Source organism: Porcisia hertigi, chromosome 9 (genome assembly GCF_017918235.1).
Source record: "Porcisia hertigi strain C119 chromosome 9, whole genome shotgun sequence".
NCBI lineage: Eukaryota > Euglenozoa > Kinetoplastea > Trypanosomatida > Trypanosomatidae > Porcisia > Porcisia hertigi.
The window spans coordinates 188,195-213,865 of record NC_090568.1 but is presented as its reverse complement, the minus strand read 5'-3'; the positions used below and the strand labels follow the sequence as shown (position 1 = coordinate 213,865).

Genomic DNA, 25,671 nt, shown 5'->3' with positions numbered 1-25,671 from the left:
GTAGTAACTGAACATTGAGGGGGCGGGGGTTAGGAGAGTAAAAAAAAGCAATACGCATCAAGAGGCAAGGGAGTGGATATTTCTTGGGTGGGTGGGAGGGTGGGGGGGAGGGGACGACCGTGTTTGTGCCTCCCCGCGACGGACATTCGGTGGCTGTACAGAAACAGTGGCGGTGGTGAGGTCAAAAAGTAACGCAGACAAGTGTGTGTGTGTGTGTGTGTTTGTGTGTGTGTGTCGTGGAGTCGACGTCGTCTCATGCGGTGTGTGGCGACACCCCCCCTCCGTTGTTCGTGGAGCCGTGGGTGCACCTATTCGAGTCGAAAGGTTACGAAACCACAAGGGCAGTGGATGGTGACTGCGTCACGCATTACTTTTCCCAGATGTTGCCCCCCCTTCCCTCCTCCTCCTCTTCCTCCCTCTTTTTAAATCGTACACATTCACTGACTTCTACACCTTTACTATCCTCTCGCTCTTCTCGTACATTCCCTTTAAACCATATACATCTGGGCACAGGAGAGATGGGGGGGGTAGGGGGGCGGATATACATATACATATACATACACACATATATATATATATATATACATACACACACATCGGTGTATGTATGCATATATATATTAATTACTTGGAGGAGGGGTGTGGTATGATGTGGATCGGTAGGGGGAGGGGGAGGCGGAGGGGGACCACACTTACAGAATCCAGAAAGTTACATCATATGGAAGTGGCGAAGCGGGAGAAGTCGGGTGGGGGGTGGGGTGGGGCGCTGTTTTTGGGTGTGCGTATGAATGATGTATTCACGCTATCAGACTCTCGTTTTACTCTTCCCAAGGTCCCATGGGCACTTCTGCAACGTTCTCCATGGAGGATGCTTGCTGCTGCTGCTGCCGCTGCCGCTGCGGCTGCGGCGGCCACCGTTGTTGTCACCGGACGGCTGGCACCGTAGGCTCCATTAAGGCGTTGCGCAGGGCGGCGAGGATACGGCTGAACCGCTGCTGCGGCGTTCGCACACTGCACTAGTGATCGCTTGACGCCGGTGTTTGTTCCGTCCGGATGGCCCTCTCGGGTAGGCCGCTGGCTGTACGCTGAGGAGCCGGAGGAGGAGCGCGACAAGGGCGAGCCGAGCGGTTGCTGCTCCTCGTGTGGCACCAGAGATGCTTCGCCAGACTCGCTTGCATTGATGCACCTGGGCTCCAGCGCCTCGAGATCTACTGATGGTGGTGCTGCTGTCCCATCGCAGAGTGAGGCGTCGAGGCGGCTCGACGCATCTGGCACTGCTGATGCGTTGACAAGACTTACATCACTAGGGGATACTTGCTGGGGTGTCGCACAGAGGGACAGCGGCGGCAGACTTGCTGCACTCGCTGCCGAGGCGGCGATGGCAGCTGCCATGGTGCGGGTGACAATTGCAGGGAACAGTTTTGATGGCTCCGCAGACGCTGCTTTGGCCAACGCACTACTACTTGTATCATTCCCCATATTCCCGGTCGTTGGGCGTGCAGCTTCGCTCGTGGTTGCTATCATGCTCGCACGACTGGTGTACGGCGCAGTGCTGCGTGCCCCATCTGTCCAGAAGGTCAGTGCGCTGTGGTGTTGAAGCCGTAGCAGGCGAAGAGGGTAGTCGCGCAATGCCGCTCGCCAGCGTGCCTCTGCATCGCTCCTCTCGATAATTACGGACGCCTGGATCGATGAGGCGTCGGTATCCACGGCGCCAACGCGCTGCGGTTGGTTCTCGACGCTACCGTCCGCCGAATCGCTGTGGCCTGCCGTGGTGATGGCGGTCTCGTGGTACAACCGCTCCAAATTGGGCAGACGCCGCACAACTGCCGTGACCACAGCCGCTGTCACGAGATCAGGATTTAGGGCGAGAAGATTCAGTTCGCGTAGCTCCGCTAGCTGGTCTATCTGGCGGATGCTGATGTCCGTCAGGTGTGTCCAACCAGCACCGTGGAGATTGAGCTGCTGGAGAGCTGGGCAAGCCCTGATGAGCTCGCTGAGGGCGGCGTCCGTGAGGGTCCGCAGGTTAACCAACTCGAGCGTGTGAAGAGTCGAAAAGATAGGCAGGTTTCTCCTCGCCGTCGCCATCCAGCAGGCGCCGCTCAGCCCCTTGCAGTGGTAGAGACGAAGCTGCTGTAGATTTGTCTGCGACACAAGGAACTTCGTGAGTACTTCATCATTGGTGAACGTGCACTCCGAAAAGGTGATGGAGGTGAGCTGGACTCCCTCTTTGCCGCCACCAATCTTCACAGGGCGGCCGCTCAGTGGCCGCATCACCTCCGCATCCACAGACAGCCCGTGCAGGGAAATCTGCGAGAGCTGGGGCGCTACGAGCGAGTTGAAGATGCCACGTTGCTGCACCGGTAGTGGAAGCACGCGCAGGCTTCGGCTCGTGAGCACGTGCACGTGCACAAGAGAAGAGAGCAGTACTTCCACATAGTCTAGCCGGAGGTGGTGAACGTGCGGGCAGTGCTCCAGTGCGAGGACCCGCAACTGCGGGGCGGCGCGGTTGAGGTGGTGCACACAAGCGTCTGTCAGCCGCACGCAGCCCGAGAGATCGAGTGTGTGGAGCCGAGGGCAGCGCTGGAGCACCTCGGCAAGGAGGCTGTCTGTCAAAGATTCTGTCGGCGGAAGCAGCACCGCTTCGGCAGAGGGACAGTAGAACCGGGTCAATGTGACGGTGTCTTTTATTTGGCAGGCGCTGAGGTCGAGAGTGGGAACTTCTAGTGCGAGTGAGTCGGTACAGGACGTCTCGGGCTGTGAAGCTGTGCTGTGCGGTGCGTGCATCAAATCACGCATTTGGATCGTGCGCCACAGCGCTTGCAGACCTTCGTCGCCCACTGCCAGTTCGGGTAGTGACAGCACGCGCACCTGTGTGGCACCCATCAGCGCATCTGATAGCTTGATGAGGGCGACGTCGCTGCTCACGCACCACAACTCGAGATGGGTGAGTGAGGGGAGGGAGTGAAGCAGCACATCGGAGAGCATCGACATGCCGACGTAGGCATCCTCGAAACAGACGGAGAAGGTGCGCAGGTGTTCAGAGGCCCACTTGCGGAATGCCAAGCACCTAGAGCCATCCCCCGAGTCCAAAGCCCCACCTTGGCTGCAGGGCCATGTAAGCAGGCGCTCCAGGACGGAGCCCTGTGCGTACGTGAGCGGCGGCTCTGTCGCGACCAACGCCTCCCCAGAGGCGGCTTCAAAGAAGCATTGGATGAGTTGCGGATGTGTCGGGCAGCCTAGGTAGCAGGAGAGACTGATGTATTCCATTATAACCGCTTGATCACTTGCTGTGGATCCCTCGGCGGTGTAGGTTGTATCTCGGCGTACTCCGCTGTTGGGTTTAATGAGCGTTTGTGCAGCTCTTCCGGCGGAGGACTGGTTTAATTGCATCTGAGCCGGTGCCCCACCACCACCACCACGGTGGCGTCGGCCATCGTGCAGCAACGCGATTTCCTTGTTACGCAGTTGGAGGACACATTCTAGTCTGTTGATGGCTTGTCGTAGCTGCACCGCTTCTGCGTGGCGCATGGAAAGGCGCTGCTCTGCTGACGTGTGTGCATGCGCCAGCTCTTCCAGCTGAAGGTGCAGCTCGGCACACTCCTCCACCTTTGCTCGGAATCGATCTATTGGTATTCCAACCAAAGAAGACGAGTCACCGCTGCCTACGGCGGCAGCGGCAGCAGCAGCAATAGCAGCTGGGGGAGTTCTTGCCGGCGGTGGTGTCGGTGTGTGCACAACGCCTGGTGAGGGCACTACGGTAGTTTTGCTGAGGGACACATTCGATAAGCTTGAAGTGAGTTGTGCACCCTGGTAGTAGTTACTGTCGGCGGAGGCCATGATGCCGGCGCGTGTGCCGGACGTCGCTCAGGGAGAGAGAGAGAGAGACGGGTGGGGGCGAACAGGAGAACACAACTGCAATAATAACAAGAGACACAGGAAAGTAGCCTCCGCCGTAGCAAAAAATTCTGCACTCGTGCCGTCGCAGTCGCGGTGGTGGTGACGAGTGAGAGTAAGTGAGAGAGAGAGTGTTTGTTGTGTGTATGTGGGAGTGTTGTGTTTACATCTGGTGAAGATATCTTTGTATAACGACAACAAACACAAATGTGTGTTGTAGAGACGTCAAGGGGTAGGGGTAGGGGGTGGGGAGGGGAAATGGGTGAGTGTGAGAAGCAGCAGACGTACGTTACCCCGTGAATACCTACAACTAGCCTTAGGGGAGAGGAGTGTGTAGTGCGGAGGGTGGGTGGGGGGGGGGGGCTCACACTGGGGGTACAGCGCAGTGTTACTGTCAACTAAGCTGTGTGGAGCGAAGGAGGAAGGGGTATGTGTGTGGAGGTGGCGTGCACGTATACACCACGAAATGGATAGGAGACAGGGCTGTGAGGCCTTTGCTGCCTTGACTCCCCCCCCAAACAGTGAAGAGATCGATGTGATCATGTCCTACGCTACGAGAGTAACGAGCGATGCCATCTACTTGCAGGTACAAGAAAGATGTCATCGCCCCCCCGCCCCTTACTCTCGCATTACACTCTCGTCATCACCGTGCCACGCGTTCGACTTAATTTGGCAGAAAAACACGCACATAAACACAGGGGGAGGGGAAAGGGGGGAATAACAAAGCGTCAACAACCACAAAGATGGGAGCACAGAGGTATACGGCGAGGGGAAATCAAAACGATAACACACTCCACATGTGCCTCCCCCCCTCCCTCCCTGACTCACTCCTCCTCCTAGAGCCCTCTCTCTCTTTCCAATGGTGCGATGGACAGGAGAAAACACACACACACACACACACACACAGAGCGAGCAGCAGCACCATATCCGCACCACTACAGATAATACACATGCTTGGAAACATACCCGCGCCTCTCTCCTCTCTCCTCCCCCCTCTGGATCCACACTCACACGCGTACAACTCAACGTAGAGAGGGGGGGGGGAGAGAGGCGTGATGATCAGCATGGGCTCGCTTTCTCTTTCTCGACCACAGTGTGAGCCCTTGAGTCTGCAAGTCTCTGTGTATTGTGTGCGTGTTTTTAGTTCGGTGTGCTCTGTTAGGTAGGAGCGGGGTGGGGAGGGGATGTGAGGAGGAGAGTGGAGGGGGAGGGGGAAGGGGGGGGTAACAGAATGGGTGGGGAAGAGAGAGAGAGAGCCGAGGTCAGCGATGAAAGTAGACAAATGGAAATGAACAGAACAAACAAAACAAAAAAAAATGCCTCCTCTCCTCTCCTCTGCCTCCCCCCCACACACACACACACACATGGGGGGGGGGGCGGGGACACGTGCCACGTCTTCCCTGGATCTCTCTGCGGTGATCCAGAGATCGTGTTCAAAAAATACGCTAGAAAAGATAGACCGAGATGCACCACCACCCAGTACTAACAGAGACATGGAACAACATAAGAACGCACCAAGAAGACACACCGACATCGGGGGGAGGGGGGGGGAGAAAGGGAAAGAGAGGATGTGCGTCCAGACACGCGTGCGAGATGGGGACAAGGGGAGGGGAGGGGGAAGGATTCTTCCATGCCTTGACAGAGACAACGAGAATCATCAAGCACACAATATGAGCGCAATCGCGCAACGTACGTTGTTTGCATGGGCCGTATTGACATTGAACTATTTTATCCCCCCCTCCCCCTTTACGTACGCACACACACACACACACACACTGGCATGCCTTCGCTTCATCCCTCTCTTTTTTTTTTCCTCTTCCCCGCTTAGAGTCACACAGCGGCCGAAGGGCGGCCCGACGTCATCACGGTACTGCGACGCGCACTTCTCGGTGTTGACAACGCCGACGCCGGCGGCACATCTTCGCCGTGCTTTTCTCTCATTAGGTCGTTGAAGACGTTTATAGGAGTGCGCCATTGGCCATCTGCAAGGGCGGGCAAGTGCTTCAGATTGGGGTCACGCGCACGGAGTTTCATGAAGGCAGGTGTTTGCCAAAGGCGGCGCTGTTTTAGTAGCATCTCGCGCACCGGATGCAGCACTTCGTTCGGGACTACAGGGCTCAGCGGATCCTCCTCCTCACCTGGGCCGCGCATGTTCTCCTCCGCAAGGATGTCCAAGATGGTCGACTGGGACGGCAATGCAGCACCGCCACGCGGGGTTCGGCCGGAGGCGCGCGGTGACGACGGCAGCTTCTCTGATTCCTGCTGCTGCTGCTGCTTTTTTTCCTCCTCGAGCTTCAGCAGGCCTTCGGTGCGGCTCAGCAGGTGCGGCAGCACCTTACTAGAGATAAAGTCGTCTGGGATGGCGTCGCTGAGACTGATCGCGTTCTCATTCAGCTCCACGTGCGCAAAACTGGCCGGATACGGGTTGCGGCTCGTGCCGGCGCTCACCCCCCAATTCGAGCCGAGCACAAAGTAGCGTGGTGGGCAGGTGGTGAAGGGATGGAATGCCTTGATGGGAACCTTCACCTTTGGTTGCTTACTGCACAGGCGGTTCGGGGCCATGATGCAGTAGTAGTTCTCCTCTGGACCGTACTGGGGATCAAAGAAATACTCGGCAGGTGTGCCCTCGCACTCGAAGCCGTGATATTGGTTCTCATACGTGATGGCCGAGCGCACAACGGCGGCAAAGCGGTAGCGTTCCTCCTGCGCGTCTAAAAAGGCGCTGCGCGGGCGGCGCTCGTCGGATGAGTTGGTCAACATGAGCAACACTTTTTCATTGGTCGCGTCGTAGACCATGAGATCAATCGTTCTTGTTTTGACCGCGTCCGGATCGTTGTTCTCGCGGTAGCGGTACACGGCAGGGGCCAAGACGAGGAGGTGGGGTAATCCACGGCGGTCCGCAACCTTGCTGGGGAAGGTACTGCGGTTGACTGTGAGAGAGGGCACATAATTTGACTTTTGCGGAACCCAAAACTTTTTGTAGTCCTCCAGTGTCGTTTCCTTTTGGCCAACGATTTTGTTTGGCCCCATCTGCGGCACATCAGCGGTGATGCAGGACAGGAACCAGTAGCAGAACGTCTCCCTGTCTTTCATGGGCTTTATCTTCTCCAGCACCTCATGCGCGTTGGAGTTTGTGTGAGTCATCATAGCGTCCCAGTCATCCGATGCAAGAATCTTGAGGTAGTTTTTGTAGGCAGCGTCCACGATCTTGGGCAGCGAATACTGCGCCACGCGGTTGGCAGTCACGTACTCGTTGTCCAGAGGCAAGCTGCGCAGCTTGGGGTCCACACCGCCCTCATTCGGATTGCCCATCTCCTTGTCCTTCCGACTGCACAGAGAGGCGAGGCGGTCAATGCCATACTCGGAAAATATGTCGTTGCGCAGCTCCACGAATGCCTCCAGCCGCCTTACCGTGGGGCATTCCTCTAATGCCTGGCGTAGTCGCGCCACTCTTTCGCGCATCTGCTCGTACTCGACACGCTTATTCTGCAGCACTTGCTGGCTGAACATCTTGTTGTGCATGTCAACGTGGAATGGCTGTTCTGACTGCGTGAAGTACGTCTTGCCGCCCATTTTTTTGAGCATCGTCGGCACTTCTCCATCGCTGCTCTCGCTCGTGTATTGGCCACCCTCGAGAGTGGCGTATTGCCGGTACAGGGCGACGGTTGCCGCGCTCTCCAGCAGCAGAGCCTGTGACGGCATGTACGTCATGAACATCTGGTGACGTAGCAGCACGGCATTTTCACGCTCCCAGGCGGCCAGCTCCCCGTGGGCCTCCTTCAGCTGCTGCTGCTCTTCGCTCTGGAGGATGTCCTGCTGTAGTTCCTGCTGCTTCTGGGAAAAGAAGCGGGCACGCGCCTTGGCGTTCTGCACGTACATCTGCATGTCCTCTCCTTCGCCGAGAAAGGGCTCTAGCCGTTTCCGCACGTCAGCGTTCTTGAAGGCCACGCGCAGCTGCGCGTGGATTGCAACACGGGCCGTGAGTTGGTCGGAGCGTGAGGAGTCCAGGATCTGCTCTACACGGCTGCTTGCTACTTCTTCGGTCAAAACCGTGGGGTCACCGGCGTAGTAGTTCATGTCGGTCGCCATGACCGTGGCCAGTGTCTGAACGGCTGCGCTCATCTTGAAGCAACGTGAAGGAGAGGAAAAGTGAAGAAAAAGAAAAAAAAGGGAGAGCGAGCAACGAAGAAAAGCGGTAGACCCTACGAGGATGTTCTTCACTTGTATCTTGAGACTGCGTGACGAGAGAGGAGAGAGGGAGCGAAGACAGGGAGGGATGAGGAGGTGGTGGTGGTGGGGAAGACATCACACAACGGGTCAAAAAAAAACGATTCCAATGCGTATCGAGAACATCTACAAAAAAACCCTTTAGACCTTTGGCTATTCTTTTTCTTTTTTTTTCGGGGAGCGTGTAACGACTTCTTTGTCTTTGCTTCGCCTACCCCCCCCCCCCCCCCCCCCCCTCCCCTCCTCCTGCTCCGGACCAGCTCAGCTCAGCCCAGCCGCCTCGTTTTTTTCTCTCCCTCTTGGTGCTCATACCAGCAGCGTACTATTGCAGTATAGAGAGAAGCGGGCGAATGGGCGGAGGCGGAAGGAGGAGAGGGGGTTGTGATGGTGGTGAATGGGTGGCAGTTGGCCCTGTGCGAGTAAACACAAAAGAACGAGGAACGCGTAGGATTTCCCGCGGCCTGCCCGCAAACACGGTTGAGCGGCGGAGCCCATCTGAAAGTCTTCTTTTACCACTAGACGTGACAATCGCTAGCGGCAGCGGCACCGGTGGAGTGTGGGGGGTGGGGATGGGGTGGGGTTTCATGAACATGGGAGAGGATCCACAGCAGGATGAAGAAAAGCAATAGTACTCCCCTCCCCCAGAGTAGGGAAGGAGGGGGGGGCCAAGAAAGGGAGAGCAGACCGGCGACAACGTTTACACGCACGCACATTCACTGAGAGAGAGAGAGGCCTGCACATAGGATCAGGTTATTCCCCCTCTCTCCCTCACACACACACACGCACGCACACGCACATATGTATACACCCTTGCGCTCACCGAAAAAAATTCTTGTGGTCCTCCGTCTCCACTACCGTCTCGGGCACCTCTGTGTCGCGCGCCTTCTCAATCACCTGGATTTCGTCCCAATTCAGAAGGTCGATATTGTCGCAATTCTCGGGGGCGAGGTAGTTGGCCTTTCCGTGGAACGGCACCTCCACTTTCTCGATCAAAGGCTCTGTCTTGATGTACTCGGCCACGCTGATGTCGCTGGCCGACATCTCTGCGATCATCTCCGCTAGTGCGACGAGGCTGTAGTCTTCTAGATTGATCGCAGGAGCGCGGGACATGAGGGTCTTCTGCCGCTGCTGCTCCTCTTCCTTGGTGTCACGATTACAGTCGGGAGGCGTTGTCGCGTTCTCGGTGTCCACGGCTGAGGACGGGCCAGGCGTCGATACACCATCTACTACACGCCCCTGCTCGTAGCCACCCTGCTGCAGACCTTCTTGTGAAAGATGCCAGAGGTCGCCTCTATGATCCCTCTCCTCCTCATCGTGCAGCTCTGGCGGTAGCGGCACCCTGTCCTGCTCCGCAATCAGGAACTCGGTGTGCTTTCGCTGCATATCAATCTCATCCTGCAAGTTCTGCGCACGCACTACGGCGCGGTGCCTCACCATTGACTTCGTCGCTCTCGCTGTCGCTGCCGCATAGCGCCGCGCATGCCTAGATGAGACGTCACCAAACGGGCTGCTGTGTTGCTGCTGAACCACTTCCCGCAGCTGCCGTCGCGTCGAGGGTTTGTAGGCATCGAGGACGATGGTCTGCACTGGGGTAAATCGGTAGTTCACCTCGGAGTCGATAAAGAGGATGCGACTTGTGTCTTGTCCTGTGCCGCTCACCTCGTTTGCCATGATGCGCAGGTACTCGGTGTAGTTGTTCGGCGCCAGGCCCCTCTTGCGGTTGCCGCGACTGGAGCCGAATCCAATTATTTTGGGTTGATCCATCACATAGCGAAACGGGACGGGGAAGTCACGACGGTAAAACATGTCCATCATCTCCCGATCGTGTTCCGTGTTGGTGGGCACAAACAACGCAACAGCGCACTGCAGGCGCCGCAGCGTCGTGGCCAAGTAGGCCGCGTAGGGGCGCGGCTTGACGATATACGGATTGGCGGGGTTGATGAAGCCGACCGTGCCCTGCAGGCGTATGCCCACAACCAGGCGACCCACTAATGGGATGACATGCTGGTTCCCAACCGAAACGATAGCGGATGACATTTTATTCGCTTCTGTGTGTGTGTGTGTGTGTGTGGACGAGAAAGGGTGTCCTCCCCCCCTCCCCCTCTTCCCACCTCTCGCAGCTATGAAGAAGAGCGGAGTGTGGGGCGCAGAGGGTTTGTTGATGAAGTCTTATTTTTATTCAAGGCGTCGGGGATTATAAAAAAAAAACGTCATTGGTTCACACGCTGACATCAACTGAGGGCTTGCCTCGTTCCTGCAGCGTGTGCCAGCGAGGGATGAGGCGGTGTGTGTGCGTGTGTGGAGGGAGGAAGAGGGGCACTAGAGACTCATAACTAAGAGAGGGAGTGTGTGTCATGAGCAGGCTATTTGGTTGCATGTGTCGTGCCGCTTTGGGGGGACTCTCTCTCTCTCTCGTCGACTTCACCGAAGGCAAGGCAGCAGGTCCATCCGTCTGTCTCTTTCTGCCACAGTCTAGGCGAGGTTCACATGGGAAGGGGCTGAGAGGGAAGGCGGCATTCGTTATTGGGTACGAGGAGGTTTGAGTTCATCTTCCCCCCCCCTTGAGAAGATTTTTTTTTTTTGGGGGGGGGAGGGAGGGAGGAGGGGAGGGAGAGGGGGTTTGGTACACGTGGTGCAGTTTGATTTCCAGATTTGTGCAAGGGCAGAGACAAAAAGAGAATAAATTTAGCTGTATAGAGGCAAAAGAAAATCATAGTGTACATGTAGGCGCGCGCGTGTGGGTGTGTGTGTGTGTGTGGGTGTGTGTGGGGCAGAAAAAAGGAGGAGAGGAGAGAGAGGGGGGGGGCGAAAACGCACATAGTTGACCATCGACTCCAATGAACACACACACACACACACACACACACAAAACAGAAGCGTGTCACCGCCTCCGACTTTTTTTTGTGTGCGTGCTTTTCTCACCTTCTCTGCGGAGTTTAATGGTTGCCAACGACTCTCGCTGCAATTTTTGTGGCGCTGTGAAACTGTCGTTTAAACTGCTTCCGGCGACGTTGCTGTGCGCGCAGACGCTGAACAAACAGCTCCGATGCTGAAGGCAGTGATGGTTGCACCGTCGATGACACCCGCGGACCTTTCGGAGGAGTGCTGACGACCTGCGTCACTGCCAAGTTCATCCCCGTGGCCCAATGGACCTGTCTCGGCGCTGCGCGTTTGTCCGCTTCACTTAGATGCAGACGTAATGCCGAGGGAGGCCATGTTGTCCCTTGCACGGGGGCTGACGAGGCGATGCTGGACGATAACAATTGCAGATGCTGCAGAGCGGGCGACACATGACTTGGCGCGCTCACCGTCACGTCTGTTTGCGCCGCGCTCGATCTCCGGGAGGTGGGCGTTTCGCTGCGGTCTGAATCCTGTGGCAGTGGCACAGGAGGGGGCAGTGTGCCCAACACTCTCGGCGTGGCTGAGTGCGCTACGCGGGGTTGTCGCGCTGCATTCATTTTTCGGTGGAGGGACTCGCTGCACGCGGTAGTGGGGCCCCACCGACACCGTGTTACCGACATGATATCTTCTTCACTTCTCCCAGAACCTAGACTACTCACGCCAGCGCTGCTGCAGGGTGTATTACGGCCTACAAGGTGAGCGCCGCGTGTCGTAGAGGTGCGGATATGCTTCGCACCTGCAGCACGAGAGTCAGAGCCGGTTGTGGGGAAGGGCGCGAGGAGCTTGGATGCGCCGGCCCCACTGTTTCCATCATCACGGGGGCCCGAGTGGTGCGCTGTACGCTTCTCTGACATGGATGCCTCGTTTCCCAGACGTGGGAGAGCTTTGCTCAGCCGGCGATACACTCGCGACGTGGATAGTGCTGAGCTCACCCTCGTCGGCGCGGCTCGAAGTGGGCTGAGGGTGGCTGTGTGAAAGGATCTGGTGACTGTGGAGCCCAGACAGCCCGTCGTCATCGCCATGTACCGCTGGCCTTCACCCTCCGCTCTAGTACCTCTCCTGCGACGCATGCGGCTCTTCATCGACGACAGGTTTGCCGACAACGTCGCAGCGGCGCGGTCGCTGTCCGCCAGGGCGACGGTAGAGGCCCGTTCTGAGGAGAGTTGAGTCCACGCAGCCGCATACTTGCGCCGCTCTTCCTGAAAGTGGAGGTTGAGGAGGTAGCGCCCACGCAGAGAGATGTCCCCGTCGAAGACTTCACGCGGCACGTCGCTGAGATATTCCAGGAGGAGGTCTTCCATGTCCTTCTCTTTCCGCTGACACGCGCTGGCTTTCTCCTCCTGCTGCACGACGAACAGGTCGGTTTGGTGTAGGTCCCAGTTGCTGGAGATGTTCTCGATGCCTGAGATTATGGTTGCGGCGCGTGATTGAAGGCCAATGGTACGGGCTTGGTAGTATTCCGAGTTCTCGAGCAACGCGTCGTGCTCCTGGGCCTCCTGCTGACGTTGACGTGCGTCAAGCTCTCGCTGCGCGGTCGCCTCAACATCAGCTCGTCGCGTCGGGTCTGCCACGCTGAGGCGCTCACGATACGTCTTCAGCCAGGTGGGCGTATCGACTGCTGCTTCTCCCTGGTCCGTCGCCCATCTGCAGGCGCGCAGGTTCTCCTGGTGCTGCTTTTCCGCCACGCTGCGTGCCACAGCGTACTGATGGCTCCGCAGGGCTGTCCGCACCTTCGGGTCATAGCGAAAAGCGCGGCGGAGCAGGCAGTATCGGTCGTACACATCCGCGTCGAATGCCGGTGGTGGACACAGGAGCAACGTATCCAGCTGCTCCCTTGTGAAGTGCGTCAGTGGTATCAGTAAGGAGAGGCCGTCCGATGACGGCTTCGCGCAGTTTTTACCCGCCCACAACGAGGACGAAGACGGCAAAGCGTTTGTTTTGTGCATCGCTGCTGCCTTTTCATGCACTCTCCGTTGCGCATGAAGGCAGACGCGGACGAGGGTCCAGAACTCGACCAGATGGTCCTCCGTCACGGCGGCGATGTTTCGGTGAAAGATGAGCGGAAATAAAAAAAATTTCTCGTGAAACGTTTGCGGCCCAACGTGTTCCGTCGTGCCGCGGTAGACCCACTCCTCCTCCGCAATGGCGACGTGGGTCGCTGCGGGGAGATGCGTGGGGAAGAACAGCTCGAGTAGCTGCAGCACAAACAACACAAATGTTCGCTTGTCCAGAAGGCCCTCCTTGTCGTGTGGAAGCTCGTCAAAGATGTCGCGCAGGGCCTGGCGTACCAGAATGGACTGCCGTAGCTGCTGCCACGCGTGCTGGGCTGGTGAGAAGGGATCGGAGCCTAGGTCCGGGTACAGGCCTTCCCAGCAGCGGCAGCCGCTAATTGTCGACAGAATGGGGACGCGTCGAGAATAGGGCTTCCGCAGTGACGGCGCATGCACTTGCAGCTTCAGCACCGGGTGCGGTATAGTCGGCACCCCTGCGAGCGCGCCTGTTGTGGCCGGTGTGTAGTCCGGTGCGCCTCCACAGGGGTTTCCAATGACGTGGGCACAGGGACCGCTGCAGCGCAGCCTCTCCTCCTCGTACAATGCCCGGCAGTACAGCTTGAAGTGGATGAGCAAGCGACTCTGCCGGTAGCACCCCAGGAAGCGGCGTGTCGTCGTTGCTGGAGTGCTCTCGCGCCGGTGTGGGTCCCGCGAATCCCTTCCCAGAGGCGGCGCATTGTTGTCGCCGCATTCGTTGGTGGTTGTCGCGTTTCTTTTTTTGAGCTCCACGCATTCCGCGTACACGTTAATGTTCAACGCCCCACTGTACACCGGTCGCGCCCCCCGTGAAAGGTACTCAAGATGATCTTGGGAACGCCACTGGCGGTTGCAGGTGTGCCCGTTGCCCGCGGATGTCGCCTGCGAGGTCGACACCTTCGCTACTTTGGACTCGAACTTACCAAAAAACTTTCGCATCACCGACGTTGTGTTCGATGTGTGCCCCGCTTGGGACAGTGATGACACCGCCGACGTGGAGCTGGCCGAGTCGTCGTCTGAATCGCAGAGCTCCAGATCACCGTAGCACACCCGACGGTGTCCCATGCTGTGGAGATAGCGCAGTTTGTGCGTCTGGTGATTGACACGGCGTGCCAGGCGGTGCATCTGCGCTTGGCGCTTATGGAGTCGCGCGGGGCTCCTCGTGGTTTTGGCTACACCGTGGTGGCCGCCACCGCCGTTGCCGCCTCTGGGCAAATGACGCCCCTGCGAGTTATCACTCCCCGCCATATTTCCAACTAGACCGTCCTCGCCCTCGTCCTCGTCCTCGTCCTCCGAGTCGGGCCACATGGCAAACCGCGGGTCAGGAGAGACGCGAAGGAATCCTCCTGGTGGCAGAGGCGAGCGCCAGACAGACTGCAGTCCGTACAGGTTCTCTATGCCATTCACACACGCAGCAGCGGCTTCCTGTCGACGAAGGTGAACGCTGTCGTGGTCGCGCTTCTTGCCATTGGATGCCACCGCAACGGCCGCAGTTGTTGCTTCCGTCGCAGCCGGTGTACCTTCGCGGGGCGTCGGCGCTTCGGCAGTGTCTTTGATAGCTGCCGCCCGCTTTTCCACCGCGAGCGGGTCGCGCACAAGGGAGGCGTGCACCATCTCCCGGGTACGTGTCACCTCTGTTTGCAGTGTTTCAACGGCCCACATACCTGGCGGCAGCTGGGGGCGCATCCATTGCGGCGTGGGCGGCTGATGCGGCTTGCGCATCGGCAGCTGCACGATGCGCTCGAAATTTAACCCGTGTGTCTGGTCATCCTGACACGGTATGAGGTGCGTTGTGAGACTGCTTGGAATGAGCTTTGGTGGGGGGAAGGAGTAGATGTCCCGCAATGCTTTCGGTCTCGTGGCGGCTTTGCCGCCAGAGGTGTGAGACAAGCAGTCCTGCTCATCCATTACGGCATCTGTGATGGCCGTCTGCATGGGCACGTCGACGCGACCCGCTAGGACGTCGGAAGCATAGCTTGCCTTGACCTCATACGGTGTTTCGCGAGAGAAACGACGGAGGGTGGAGAGGTGTCGCTTGACTGCATGCACCTGTCGCTCCCGCTCTCGCTCATGCTGGATGGGAGGCATGGCATCGAGCGCGATGCGCTGCACACTTTCCAGCGTGGAGGCGTTCATAATGCAGCGGGGGTGCTTTGTTGAGAAATGCGATGTGCTATCGCTGTCCTGTCCACAGAAGACGACGTGCTGCGCCATCACAACAACCTCGTCGACCTCATCCATCATCGGTTCCGCCATCTGCAGCCGCTGTGCGCCGCGCTCCATCGTGTTCACTCGCTCCGCTTGAAGGGATGACGAGGGGGTTCCGATTCCAACGGCTCCACCGCGGCTCGCTTCTCCACGCACATCATCGCTCCCGTCCTGCTGCAGCCCCCCTCGTTCCAGGTCGTCATCCATCCAGCGCCGCTCTCGCCATACTTTCCGTACTTCCATCCCTGCACCCGAGGACAGCAGCTCCGGTGTGTCGTGCAGCAGCCGCAACTCTTCATGGTAGCCCTCTGTGCAGAGCTGCATGAGTCGTCGGCGGTACTCAGCGTCGACGAGGATGCGCTTCCACCACGGCAGCACAGACGCATTGACGGCGGACTTCCTCTGATCACCGCGCCCGCTGTGATCCCTGTGGGAATCGCGTGGCAACAGAATGGTGTTGCCCCGACTGCCGTTTCTGTGTCCCCGAGGAATAGGCGAGGACTGCGTCGCTCCCATACTATTTGACGTGAACAGCACCGGTAAGACGGCGGGAGGCTGCACGCATGACGCATCTGCAACATCGCTGAGGGTTTCCGTCGATGCAGCGGACGGCTTCGAGGACGCTGCCAGTCGTCGAAGGGCGGCGAGTGTAACGCTAGTGTCTGTTCGGTTGAAGGACGCTGACGTGGCCTGAGTGGCAGTTGTCGCATGGTCGCTTGCCCTGGCGGCAGAGTTGGCGGCGACGCCTGCCTGCCCGGTGCTCACACTCTCGGTTATCACTAAGTCCTGAGGGGGCTGCTGTGACGGTGACGAGGTGAAGGGTGCAATGTGAGATACATCATCTGTCATTGGCGAGGACGGAGGGGGAGGGGTGTGTGGGGTGAAGAGTCCAGGGCAAATATAATGAAAGACTCGTAGAGGTGCGCGGGGTTCCTGTTGAACTTTGTACACATCAGCAACTGCAGCGGCGTCTGAGGCGAACACTCTTCTGTTTTGTGAAGCCTCTGTGGTAGGAAGGGGTTAAGGGGGGGTATTGTGGAGTGGGGCGAGGCGAGACGAGTGGTGTACCCAAAGGGTGGACCGCGCGCCAGTGCGTATAGCAACAAAAAACGTGTACACGGTTGTGTGCCAAGGGAGTGAAAGGGGGTGGGGTTGAGGGCCCTTTGGAGGTAGAGGGGTAAAAGGTGGGAGAGGGGGGGGGGAGGGGATAGACCGACACATGCACATATATGAGGGCAGCATCTACCCAGATGCAGAGCTGCGGTAGGAATATGTGTAAACCAGCAAATCAATGTATATTAGGTGCCGTTGTATCGAGGTCCCGTCGGTGGCTGTCTGGCGCATCTTCCAGAGATCCGGTTTGCCGCCGGAGGGGGGGGGGGCAGACACAATTTACAATGACTGTTGCTCAACTGCGCGTTTTCATGGATATTTATATATTTTCCTTTTTTTTTGTGTTGTGTTGTGTTGTTTTGTGTGTGTGTGTGTATGTGCACGCGGCATCGTCACGCTGTGCGGATATGGACACGCAGCACAGCCCAGTTTGTTAGTATTCGACGTCTGCCGTCTGTGCGTGCACGCGGGACCTAGATGCCTCACCGGTTCCTGGATTCTAGCGCGTCACGCAGACTGTTGCGCCTTGTGACTGTCCAGCATCGCATGGTACGCCTCTATGAAACCTTTCTTCTCTTTTAACCCAACGGACAGCGGCTGGCGGCGCACGCTCGCAGCGCTGCTGCTCATGACGAGTGCCTGCCCTCGTTGGCACATGGTGTGTCGCAGCTCTAACAGCGCTGGAGTGGATAGCGTCCAAAGGGACTTCATCGAAGTGGATGTACTTCCCACCACTGCCAACGGCGCGGCGCGCGCAAGACGTGCGCTACGGAAAGTCACCTCAGCGGTGGGGAAGAGCGGGCTTGTCCAGGCCGGCGCCATGCTACCGTGCAGTGGCAGCCCCGTGCGGAACAGCACCATGAGAAGGCCCTCAAGATCGCTGCCAAGCACGTTCTGTAATGCAGGCGAGTCATACTGGATCGTGGCAAGGTGCACCAGACACCCTGCTGACGCGTCGGAGGCAGCAGCAGACATGCACGTGACCGCCGGCATCAGCAGAAGTCCGCGCCCATTGCTGCACGTGCCCTCGCCGAACCACCATACCGGCACTCCGGCACGCGCCGCTGCCTCTTGTACCCGGTGAAGCGGCAGCTCTGCCGTCTCCGTCTTACTTCGGATGGCTTGTTGGGCGATGCTGTCCGGATGCTGCGCAGCCAGAAAGGCGAGGGTCCCGGTGCGGCGAGTGTGAGCCCACACTCGCCAGCGTTGCATGGGGCCAGGCCAGAAGACGCGCAGTCCGGGCACCGTTGCGTTTTTTCGTGGGGACGTGGCATCGATGTCTGCCGCCGTCGTCGCGTCTGGGAAACAAACGGCGTGGTATGGCTGTGCGAGCATCACCTCGAGCACCAAGGCATCCCACACGGACTGGAGGTTGCACACAACGAGGTCACCCGCACGCACCGCACGAGAGGAGCTGTCCGCCTCTCCTCCCTTTTGAGGCTTCACCGCAGGGGTTGACTTCTCTGGAAGGATGTGGCCAATGGCAAAAAGAAGGCCGCGCAGGCACGCTCGCTGCAGCGGTGCAAAGAGAAATCGACCCAGGAGGCCGAGATGAGTTACATGACAAACCCACAGTAATGTATCTGTGACGAACAAGAGAAGCACAAACACCGCACTGAGCAGCAGTCGAGGAGGAAAGGCGCAGGCAGCACGGATTCGACTGACAGTGGGGGCGGCGGCGGCGGTGGCGGCGGTGAAGGGGTGAATGCCCGTTGCGGCGTCACCAAAGTGACGAAACTTCTCCATATATATTTACTTGTTCGTTTTGTTGATTTGTTGATCACCGACACCACCACCACCACCACCGTTCGCTGTCCCCGACCGCCTCTTGTTTCTTCTTCGTGCCCTCGTCGCCTATGTCCTTCCCTCTCCTTCCCGGCTTTATCAATGTTTCTCTGTGTGTTTGTTATGGCTTTGATTTATGTGAGCGATTTTTTTTCTTCAATAGCGGTGGTGCAGACTTTGAGGAGTTGCTTTGATGGAAATACATTGCATGTGTGTGACACCCGTGTAGAGAACGTCATGATACGTGTCTGCTCTCTACAAGAGACGCACAGTGGGATTCGGATAGAGAGAGAGGTGTTCAGCTAGAGGAGGCGCACCAGTGGGGGGTGGTGGTGGTGGTCGAGGAGACACTCCCCGATAAAGACAGCAGATTGCATGCCGATTCCCACTGCCTTGCAGCCTTACCCTCCCTCTTCTTAATATCCTCAACGTACATTTTCGGATTGTGTGTGTGCGTGTGTGTGCGGGGGGGGGGCGAGGCACCAGGTCGCATCAAGGATCCACGAAGTCATGAATGATTTTGCACCGAAAACTCACTCGTAACCATCACTAGTATTTTGCTGCCTGATTTCGTTAAGCGTGCTTTTCCCCTCCACTTCCACCTCTCGGCTTTACTATAACGTTCGAGTAGGCATTGTGCTTCCTCTCTTTCTTTCTGTGTGTGTGTGTGTGCCTGTGTCTGTCTGTCTCCCCGCATATGGAGGGGTATATCGCACGACCCGCAACAGTAGACAGCAAAACGATACACACACACACACACACAGTGGAGAGGAGGAGGAGGGGGGTGGGGGGACACATTTTTTCTTTCCCTAATCAAGAAAAATAGACTTCTCTTCAGGGATGATGCGCCATCACATGAACGATTCCCAGGCACCACCCCCCTCCCCCTCCCCCCTCCCTCTCCTCAGAGGTCTGAGTCCGTCGTGGAGGGTTCGTTGAGATTTGCCGGCATCAGCGCGTTGAAGTAGTGGAAGTCAAGAATCACTTTGCTGCTGTCCGGGTGCATGTGCACCAGGCGGTCAGAGAACTTGTAGTGGGCTAGGATGTCATCGGCCGTGTAGGTGTGCTTCGCCGTAATGGTCGAGCCGCTTTCCATCTCGGTCGCGTCGAAGACGGCCACAATTTGAAAGCGTTGTCGGGTCAGGTGGTCTGCACGGGGGGCGGGCCATGACGGTACCTCGGCGTAACCTCCGCCGCTACCAAGTGATGCCGCGACGTGCGGCTGATCCAAGAATGGGTATAGCGGACTGCGCTCGTCGACCACGTGTATAATGTTGGCTGGATACCACAGGGATAGCTCTCCACTTTCGCCGTGGTCGAGATACTTTTCCCCCGCGCAGGTCCAGCGCATCTCCTGCATGGAGATGTGCACGCGCTCCATTGCACTCGCGTTCTCCTCGTCAAGAGAGTGGCTTCCCACGGGAATGGAAAGGGGTGAGTCCGGAGTGCAAGTGGGAAACATCAAGGGCTTGCCGGGAGACGTGGTATGTGGCTTGCTTCTTGTCCCGGAATCCCGGGAGACTGCGTCACTAGGGCTGTTCGCTTGACTGCTAGCTAGCGAGATTGTCTGGTTCGAGACGACGCTGTCCGCCACTACGTTACGTTGCTCCTTCAGTGACTGGGCGTGGTCGCTGCGGCTTGCCTTGTGCTCTGTGCGCGATGGGAAGACGGCGGTGCCATTCGTCGAGGAGCGGGATGAAGTAGTGGGAGTGCTTTGCGGGGAGGCGTCTGGGTCCAATGACGACGCGGAGGGGCTTCTCGAGACGTTGTGGTGACCTTCGCTCGCGGCGCATGTCCTATTTGCCTCGCTTGTGTCGCCGCCGCCGCCGCCGCCGCCACCCTCGGTTTCAGGCCGCTGGTGCCGACTTCGCCGCCCCCGCGGGTTCTGACTGGTATGGGTCAGTGCGCTCCTCTCCTCGCTTCTGTGCCCCTTCTTCGAGCGTTGCTTCGTCATGTTTGGAGTTTGACGCTTCTCCTTGGCCTGTGTCTTGGACGCCTCAAGCCGCTGCGGATGCCCCCAGGCGCCGCATCCAGCGAGCTCCACTCCCTGGGGAAGGAAGCGGGTGCTACGCCCCGTTGACCCACTGGGCCTTTTTTGGGGGCGCAAGTGTCGGAGCAGGTGACGCTGCTGCTGACGAATGTGGTACTCTTTGAGGGGCTCTGCTGTAACGCAGAACAGGCGCAGCCTGCCATGGGCCAGGGGGATTTTGTTGTCTGCGTGGGCCATTCGGAAAACAAGCCGCCATCGATCTACCTGGCCTGGGATGTTCGTGATGGTGCACAAGTCGCTGAAGACGATGCGGTGTCCGAGTTTGCCTGTGTACTCGGCCTTACCTACAACGAGGGCTGCGACAATACCAACGAACACGATGTTCACATACGAGCACACCATCACGATAGCAGTGCGGCCGCTATAACAGATGTGAGTCGGGTCGGTCATCGTGCTCTCGTCCTCGCCCATATATCCACCGTTCGCCGCCAGACTCACGACGGTAAAGTAGATGGAGGACACCGCACTCATTCCCGCTCCACACACCAGCCCCCACGCGTAGTAGACGGCCGAGATGAGCAACACAATGGTGAGGTAGAGGGCGATGGAGTACGTGATGAGGGCCCTCCACCGCTGCGAGCGGAAAAAGTAGAAAAGAGAGAGGCTTCGGAAGCGGAATGTGTTGACGCCGACCTGGTCGGTTGTGAGTCTGCCGCTGTAGTCGAAGACCGGCACCTGCCCTGCAGAGCCGGTGTTGCAGCGGTGCGCCGTCTTGCCGAACATCCGTGTCATGTACGAGAGCGGGGTAGACGCTCCTGAACGACATTTCGGGGTGGTGTGAGACTGTTCATCCAGCACGATCGGCGACGATGCCGGCGACGGTCTGGCGCTTCTGCTGCCGGTTGCTCCGTAGTATGGTGACGCATTGTAGAGTGGTGCGCCGAGGAGAGAGTTCTTGAGTTCACTGGGAAGGTCTTGCGGGTCCACTGCGCGCTTTTGCGGCGCCAGCGAGACACCTCGCAGCATTCGGACGACAATGGGGGTGTTATTGAATAGAGAGGACAGGGAGAGGCGAGAGCGACGAGTGTCGTCCGTCTGTCCCCTCGTGTGTGTGTGTGTGTGTGTGTTTCCTTCGTTTCTCCTACAGACCCACCCTCACGGAGCGGTTGCCTCGAAGACTCACCCACCCCACAACGAAAAGATCGAGTTTGCACTCTCAACTCCACTGAGAGAGGAAACAGGAGGCAGGAGACAACGTAGTCTGAGTCCGATATATACCTACATATATATATATATATATAGGGAGAAGGGAGTGTGGGTGGCGGCGGGTGGGAAGGAGAGACCAGGTATGTGCGCACCCTCACGGCACAGCAATTGGAGCGCGCGAGAGGTAAGCACGGGCAGCAGAGGACTTACCGCCGCACCGATAATAACCACATGAAAAGTGGCGTGTTGGAGAAGAGGAGGACCACGCAGGACAACGGTAGTGCAGATCAGCGAAAGTTGTGTGTGTGCGTGCGTGTCAGTGCCAGTTGGCTTCACGGGGAGGGGGTGTAATGCAAAAAAAAAAGGTGGCGAGAGACGTGGAGGCGATTACTTGTGAGGTACACATGACTGCACTGGATGGAGGAGTAACACACGCCGTCTTTCGACCGCTCAGCACTCCACACGGGTACAGTTTACATGTCCTCGTGTGTTCTCCCCCTGGTTTTACTCCGCCCCCTGCACCCCTGCCCCCTGCACCCTGGGAGAAGTTCTGGAGAGGCAGGGGCGGATGCTGGGGAGTGGGGAGTGGGGAGGGGAGGGGAGGGGGGTGTCGTTCTGAAGGAATTCGAGGAGCAGTCATGCGCACGCAATATACACAGAGGTGAAAAATACTACAAATGAGAGAGAAGGACCCCGTTGGCTTGCGCGGCACCCACACACATACATACATTTTTCTTTTTCTTGTTGGATTATATGTGCGCGTAAAGCGCTTCACGAATACTTCCTTCGCTACTCCCAGTGGATCCGTGTTTTGCACCGCAGTTCGGTGTTGTGTACATCACCGACTTTTTCTCTCTCTCTCTGCTCCATCGTCTCTCCGTCGGCCCACTTAAAAAAAGCTAAAAAAATCTTTACGGCTCTGTATATATATATTTTTTGTTACGACAGTGTCGACACACTCAAGCATCAACACACGATTCAATAATAAAAAAAGTCAATGCAAAAAGAAAAAGAGCCACGCAAACACATTAGCAGACCACTCCCTTCCTCCCCTCCCTCCCCCACACACGTACACGTAGCTGGTGGATCAATATATATATATATATACATATTAGAGTGTGTGTGTGTCCTGTGTGAGTTCTATATTTTCGACCCCTCCCAACCGCAACACATACACTCAGCACGGCGGGCGAACCCGGATCCATGTGTGTGTGTGTGTGTGTGCACGCGAAGGGTGGGTGGTGGTGAAGAGCGGGATGTGAGGTGGGATGGAGATGACACTAATCTCCAGATAAAGAATGAGTACGTCTACACACACACACACACACACACAGTCCCCCACCCCTCGCTCAAGAGTAAAGTTGTTCACTCAAGGCACAAAAAAACGGTAGGTGAAGACCGATGAGGGGGAGGGAGAGCGGAGGCGCTCGTGAAAACGGGGAGGTGGGGTGGGCAATTGAGATCATGACAAAGAAAAGAAAGAGAGAGAGAGACTGCACAACAGCGCACATCGAAACACGCAGAGGCTCAGTTGTGACCGTCACCACCTTCCGCCGTTATGTACTCCTCTTCCTCGTACGTGTCTGCCGTCTTCACGACGAGGCGAATCTTTCCCTCTGCCACAAGCACCACACCAGCGCCGTTCTTGTGACCCACGTAGGCGCTCGTGCTAAAGATAGTAAAGACACGAGCGCTCTTGCTCAGCTTCAGTCCATCAGACTTCTCTTGATGCGCACGAAATATGTATTCGAAGTGGAAGTGATCAAGAAAGTCGTCTACGGATTTGGAGCCAAACAGGATGACGCCAGTGCCACGCGGGTTCGAACCGAACCCGAACTTGTCGAGCTCCGTCTCGTTCTCTGCTGGATCGGCCCAGCACGTATCCATCCCAATTTGCCGGTACATGCGGTGTTGCGGCGTCTCATTGTCTGGAATCTGAAAGAACGACTCCATCACCGGGAAGTCCGGGCTACTCAGAATATCAAGCCGATCGTCGACACCACCGCCATAGCGCGGGATACCCCCGTGCGTGCAGTAGATCTTGTGATCAATGTTCGCCGTCAGCGGCAGATAGGAGAAGGCCTTACTCGCACGTTGCCACACTTCTTCACCGAGGGCCATGCCAAAGGTGCCGTGACACTGAGATCGGAAGCTTGTTTTGCCGTAGCCTGATATGTCGCCACTCACGAGTGTGTCTTCGTGGTTGCCGCGCAACAGCAGCACCTTCTGCGGTGAGAGTACTTTCATAGAAAACAGGTACGCCACTACTTCGACGCTAAACTCGCCACGGTCCACGTAGTCGCCGAGAAAGACAAAGCGGTGCGGGGTGTAGCGCAGATCCTGGAAGCTGATGAGGTTGTCCATGAAGTAGAAGAGGTCTCGAAAGTTTCCATGCAGGTCACCAAAGACGTAACACGGCGACGGGACAGTCGAGTGCCGCGGCTCATCTTGCAAAATGTGTTTTACTTCATCGCAAAGGTTGATGAGAGTACGACCAAAGCCCTCCACGTCGTCTGGCGAGTGCTCGCATCCGTTGCGCACTGCGAACGTTTTTACAATGTAGTGATACACCGCATTGCCGTAGGAGGACATGGGTGACAACATGTTTACCCCTCTTGAGAAGTGTTGATTGAAGAGTCGCAGCGTTTGGTTCGTGATGATGGCATCCGCGTCGAGTGAAACATCACGCGCTAGCAGGAGGTCGCGGCGCAGGTTCAAGTGGGCCACGCCAGCACGCTGTGCGAGACTAGAGGCGGCAGCAGCGTCGCCACCGACTGAGCCGGCGCGCGGATCTGTAGGGCACGGCTCATCGTCTACTTCATCACTGCTGCCACACACATTCATGCCGCCCCCACGCGCCAGGCAGCTACCCCGTCCAAGAGCAGAGCTCGGTCGCCCAGAGTTCGCGCTGTCGGCAAATTCTTCGTCCAGATTAATGCTAGGGGACGCCTCCATTCCGGCGCCACCTCTGGCGCTGCCCACGGAAAAGCGCTGCGTCTGCAACGAGTCCGCATCTCGTATGTATTTTGACGAGACTACGGGTGTGTCGATGTCGCGTAGATCTTGGCGGCCGTAAGTCTTGTCGAGTACGGACGAAAGCGGCACCGAGAGTGCGGCGCCGTTTTCGATGACGATGACTGACATGGATATCTCAAAACTCGGCGCGGGAGGCGGTCCGCTTGCTTGCCCACTCAGCCTATCCGCCACCGGCGACATAGGGACGTCCGTGGAAACGGCGAGAGTGCCATTGCTCTGCCTTGCAGCCGGGCTCACTCCCGTGGATCCAGAGGGGTCGCTATGCAGCGCACAGAGGCCACCGCTGCTGGTGCTACTACTGTGTAGTGTGAGCGTTGGCGAGGATGCGCTGCAGCGTTTGCTTACCAAGCTGCGCAGTTGTCGGCTTAGCGCGTGGTTCTCCGACTGTAGGTCTAGCACGCGACTGATGAGCTCTTCTCTGGAGAGCTCCACCAGGTCACTTGACATGATCGCAGCACACGAATACGTTCTCAATATATTTACACACACACACACACACACACAGAGCTAAATAGATATATATACAGGGATAGGCGGATGTGGGTGGGAGGTCGAAGGAAAAAGAGGCGTGTATATCTGCGATCAGTGAGGGGGAAAAAAAAGAATATAATATTAATATATATATATATATGCGTCTGTGTCTCAACCCAACCTCCCTTCCCCTCCCCCACACACACACACACACACACAAACTCCTCCTCTCAGGAGAAATTCCCAAAAGGGGTGTGAGAATCCCCTCTTGCGTGGCCCAGTATATACGTAATAAATATATAAATATATATGTTTATATTCGGGCACAATGTGGGGGAGGGGGGTTGGGGGGGGGGGGAGAAAGCCCCTACACAAGTCCGCTCGTTGGTGTTCTTCGCGATTCGCTCTGCTGGGTGTGTGCGACGGGCCGACTTTGTTATATACGTGGGGGGGGGGACTCGTGCGCGTTGTTCGTTTATGGATGTGTACGTGCTTTGGGTATACACGACCATTCGTGATCAAAGTATGTGTGTGCAAATGTGTACACACCCACCCACATATATATATATATATAATATAATATTATAGTGTGCGAGATTGGGAGGAGAAGGAGAGGGCACAAGACAGTAGCCTCGGGGGAGGGGAGGGGGGGGGTTGGAGGGGAGGCCATGAGATGGGCTGGGGTTGCAGGGAGGATGAAGTCACACAAGGTGAGAGTGGGTAGTTAGGTAGGTAGGCAGTGGTGGGTAGTTGTTCAAGAGATGCGTACGTGCGTGCACGGGTGTATCTCGAAGCGTGTTAGGTGTTTTTTTT

General features: G+C 57.3%; 7 protein-coding genes across 7 annotated transcripts; all 7 read right to left on the bottom strand.

Moving 5' to 3' along the window:
* Nucleotides 1-714: 714 nt before the first annotated feature.
* On the bottom strand, nucleotides 715-3,837 carry JKF63_06856 (uncharacterized protein; the record flags this gene model as incomplete). Its single annotated transcript, XM_067902804.1, has 1 exon — nucleotides 715-3,837. The coding sequence occupies one exon, from the start codon at nucleotides 3,835-3,837 to the stop codon at nucleotides 715-717; it is 3,123 nt and encodes a 1,040-aa protein (XP_067759163.1).
* A 1,887-nt stretch (nucleotides 3,838-5,724) lies between these two features.
* On the bottom strand, nucleotides 5,725-8,016 carry JKF63_06855 (uncharacterized protein; the record flags this gene model as incomplete). The annotated part of the gene is made up of 1 exon (XM_067902803.1): nucleotides 5,725-8,016. The coding sequence occupies one exon, from the start codon at nucleotides 8,014-8,016 to the stop codon at nucleotides 5,725-5,727; it is 2,292 nt and encodes a 763-aa protein (XP_067759162.1).
* A 921-nt stretch (nucleotides 8,017-8,937) lies between these two features.
* On the bottom strand, nucleotides 8,938-10,158 carry JKF63_06854 (uncharacterized protein; the record flags this gene model as incomplete). The annotated part of the gene is made up of 1 exon (XM_067902802.1): nucleotides 8,938-10,158. One exon carries the CDS (start codon nucleotides 10,156-10,158, stop codon nucleotides 8,938-8,940), a length of 1,221 nt encoding a protein of 406 aa, XP_067759161.1.
* An 899-nt stretch (nucleotides 10,159-11,057) lies between these two features.
* JKF63_06853 (uncharacterized protein) lies at nucleotides 11,058-16,106 on the bottom strand (the record flags this gene model as incomplete). The annotated part of the gene is made up of 1 exon (XM_067902801.1): nucleotides 11,058-16,106. One exon carries the CDS (start codon nucleotides 16,104-16,106, stop codon nucleotides 11,058-11,060), a length of 5,049 nt encoding a protein of 1,682 aa, XP_067759160.1.
* A 771-nt stretch (nucleotides 16,107-16,877) lies between these two features.
* Nucleotides 16,878-18,116, bottom strand: JKF63_06852 (uncharacterized protein; the record flags this gene model as incomplete). The annotated part of the gene is made up of 1 exon (XM_067902800.1): nucleotides 16,878-18,116. One exon carries the CDS (start codon nucleotides 18,114-18,116, stop codon nucleotides 16,878-16,880), a length of 1,239 nt encoding a protein of 412 aa, XP_067759159.1.
* Nucleotides 18,117-19,059: 943 nt separating this feature from the next.
* JKF63_06851 (uncharacterized protein) lies at nucleotides 19,060-21,171 on the bottom strand (the record flags this gene model as incomplete). The annotated part of the gene is made up of 1 exon (XM_067902799.1): nucleotides 19,060-21,171. The coding sequence occupies one exon, from the start codon at nucleotides 21,169-21,171 to the stop codon at nucleotides 19,060-19,062; it is 2,112 nt and encodes a 703-aa protein (XP_067759158.1).
* Nucleotides 21,172-22,878: 1,707 nt separating this feature from the next.
* Nucleotides 22,879-24,834, bottom strand: JKF63_06850 (uncharacterized protein; the record flags this gene model as incomplete). The annotated part of the gene is made up of 1 exon (XM_067902798.1): nucleotides 22,879-24,834. One exon carries the CDS (start codon nucleotides 24,832-24,834, stop codon nucleotides 22,879-22,881), a length of 1,956 nt encoding a protein of 651 aa, XP_067759157.1.
* Nucleotides 24,835-25,671: the final 837 nt, after the last annotated feature.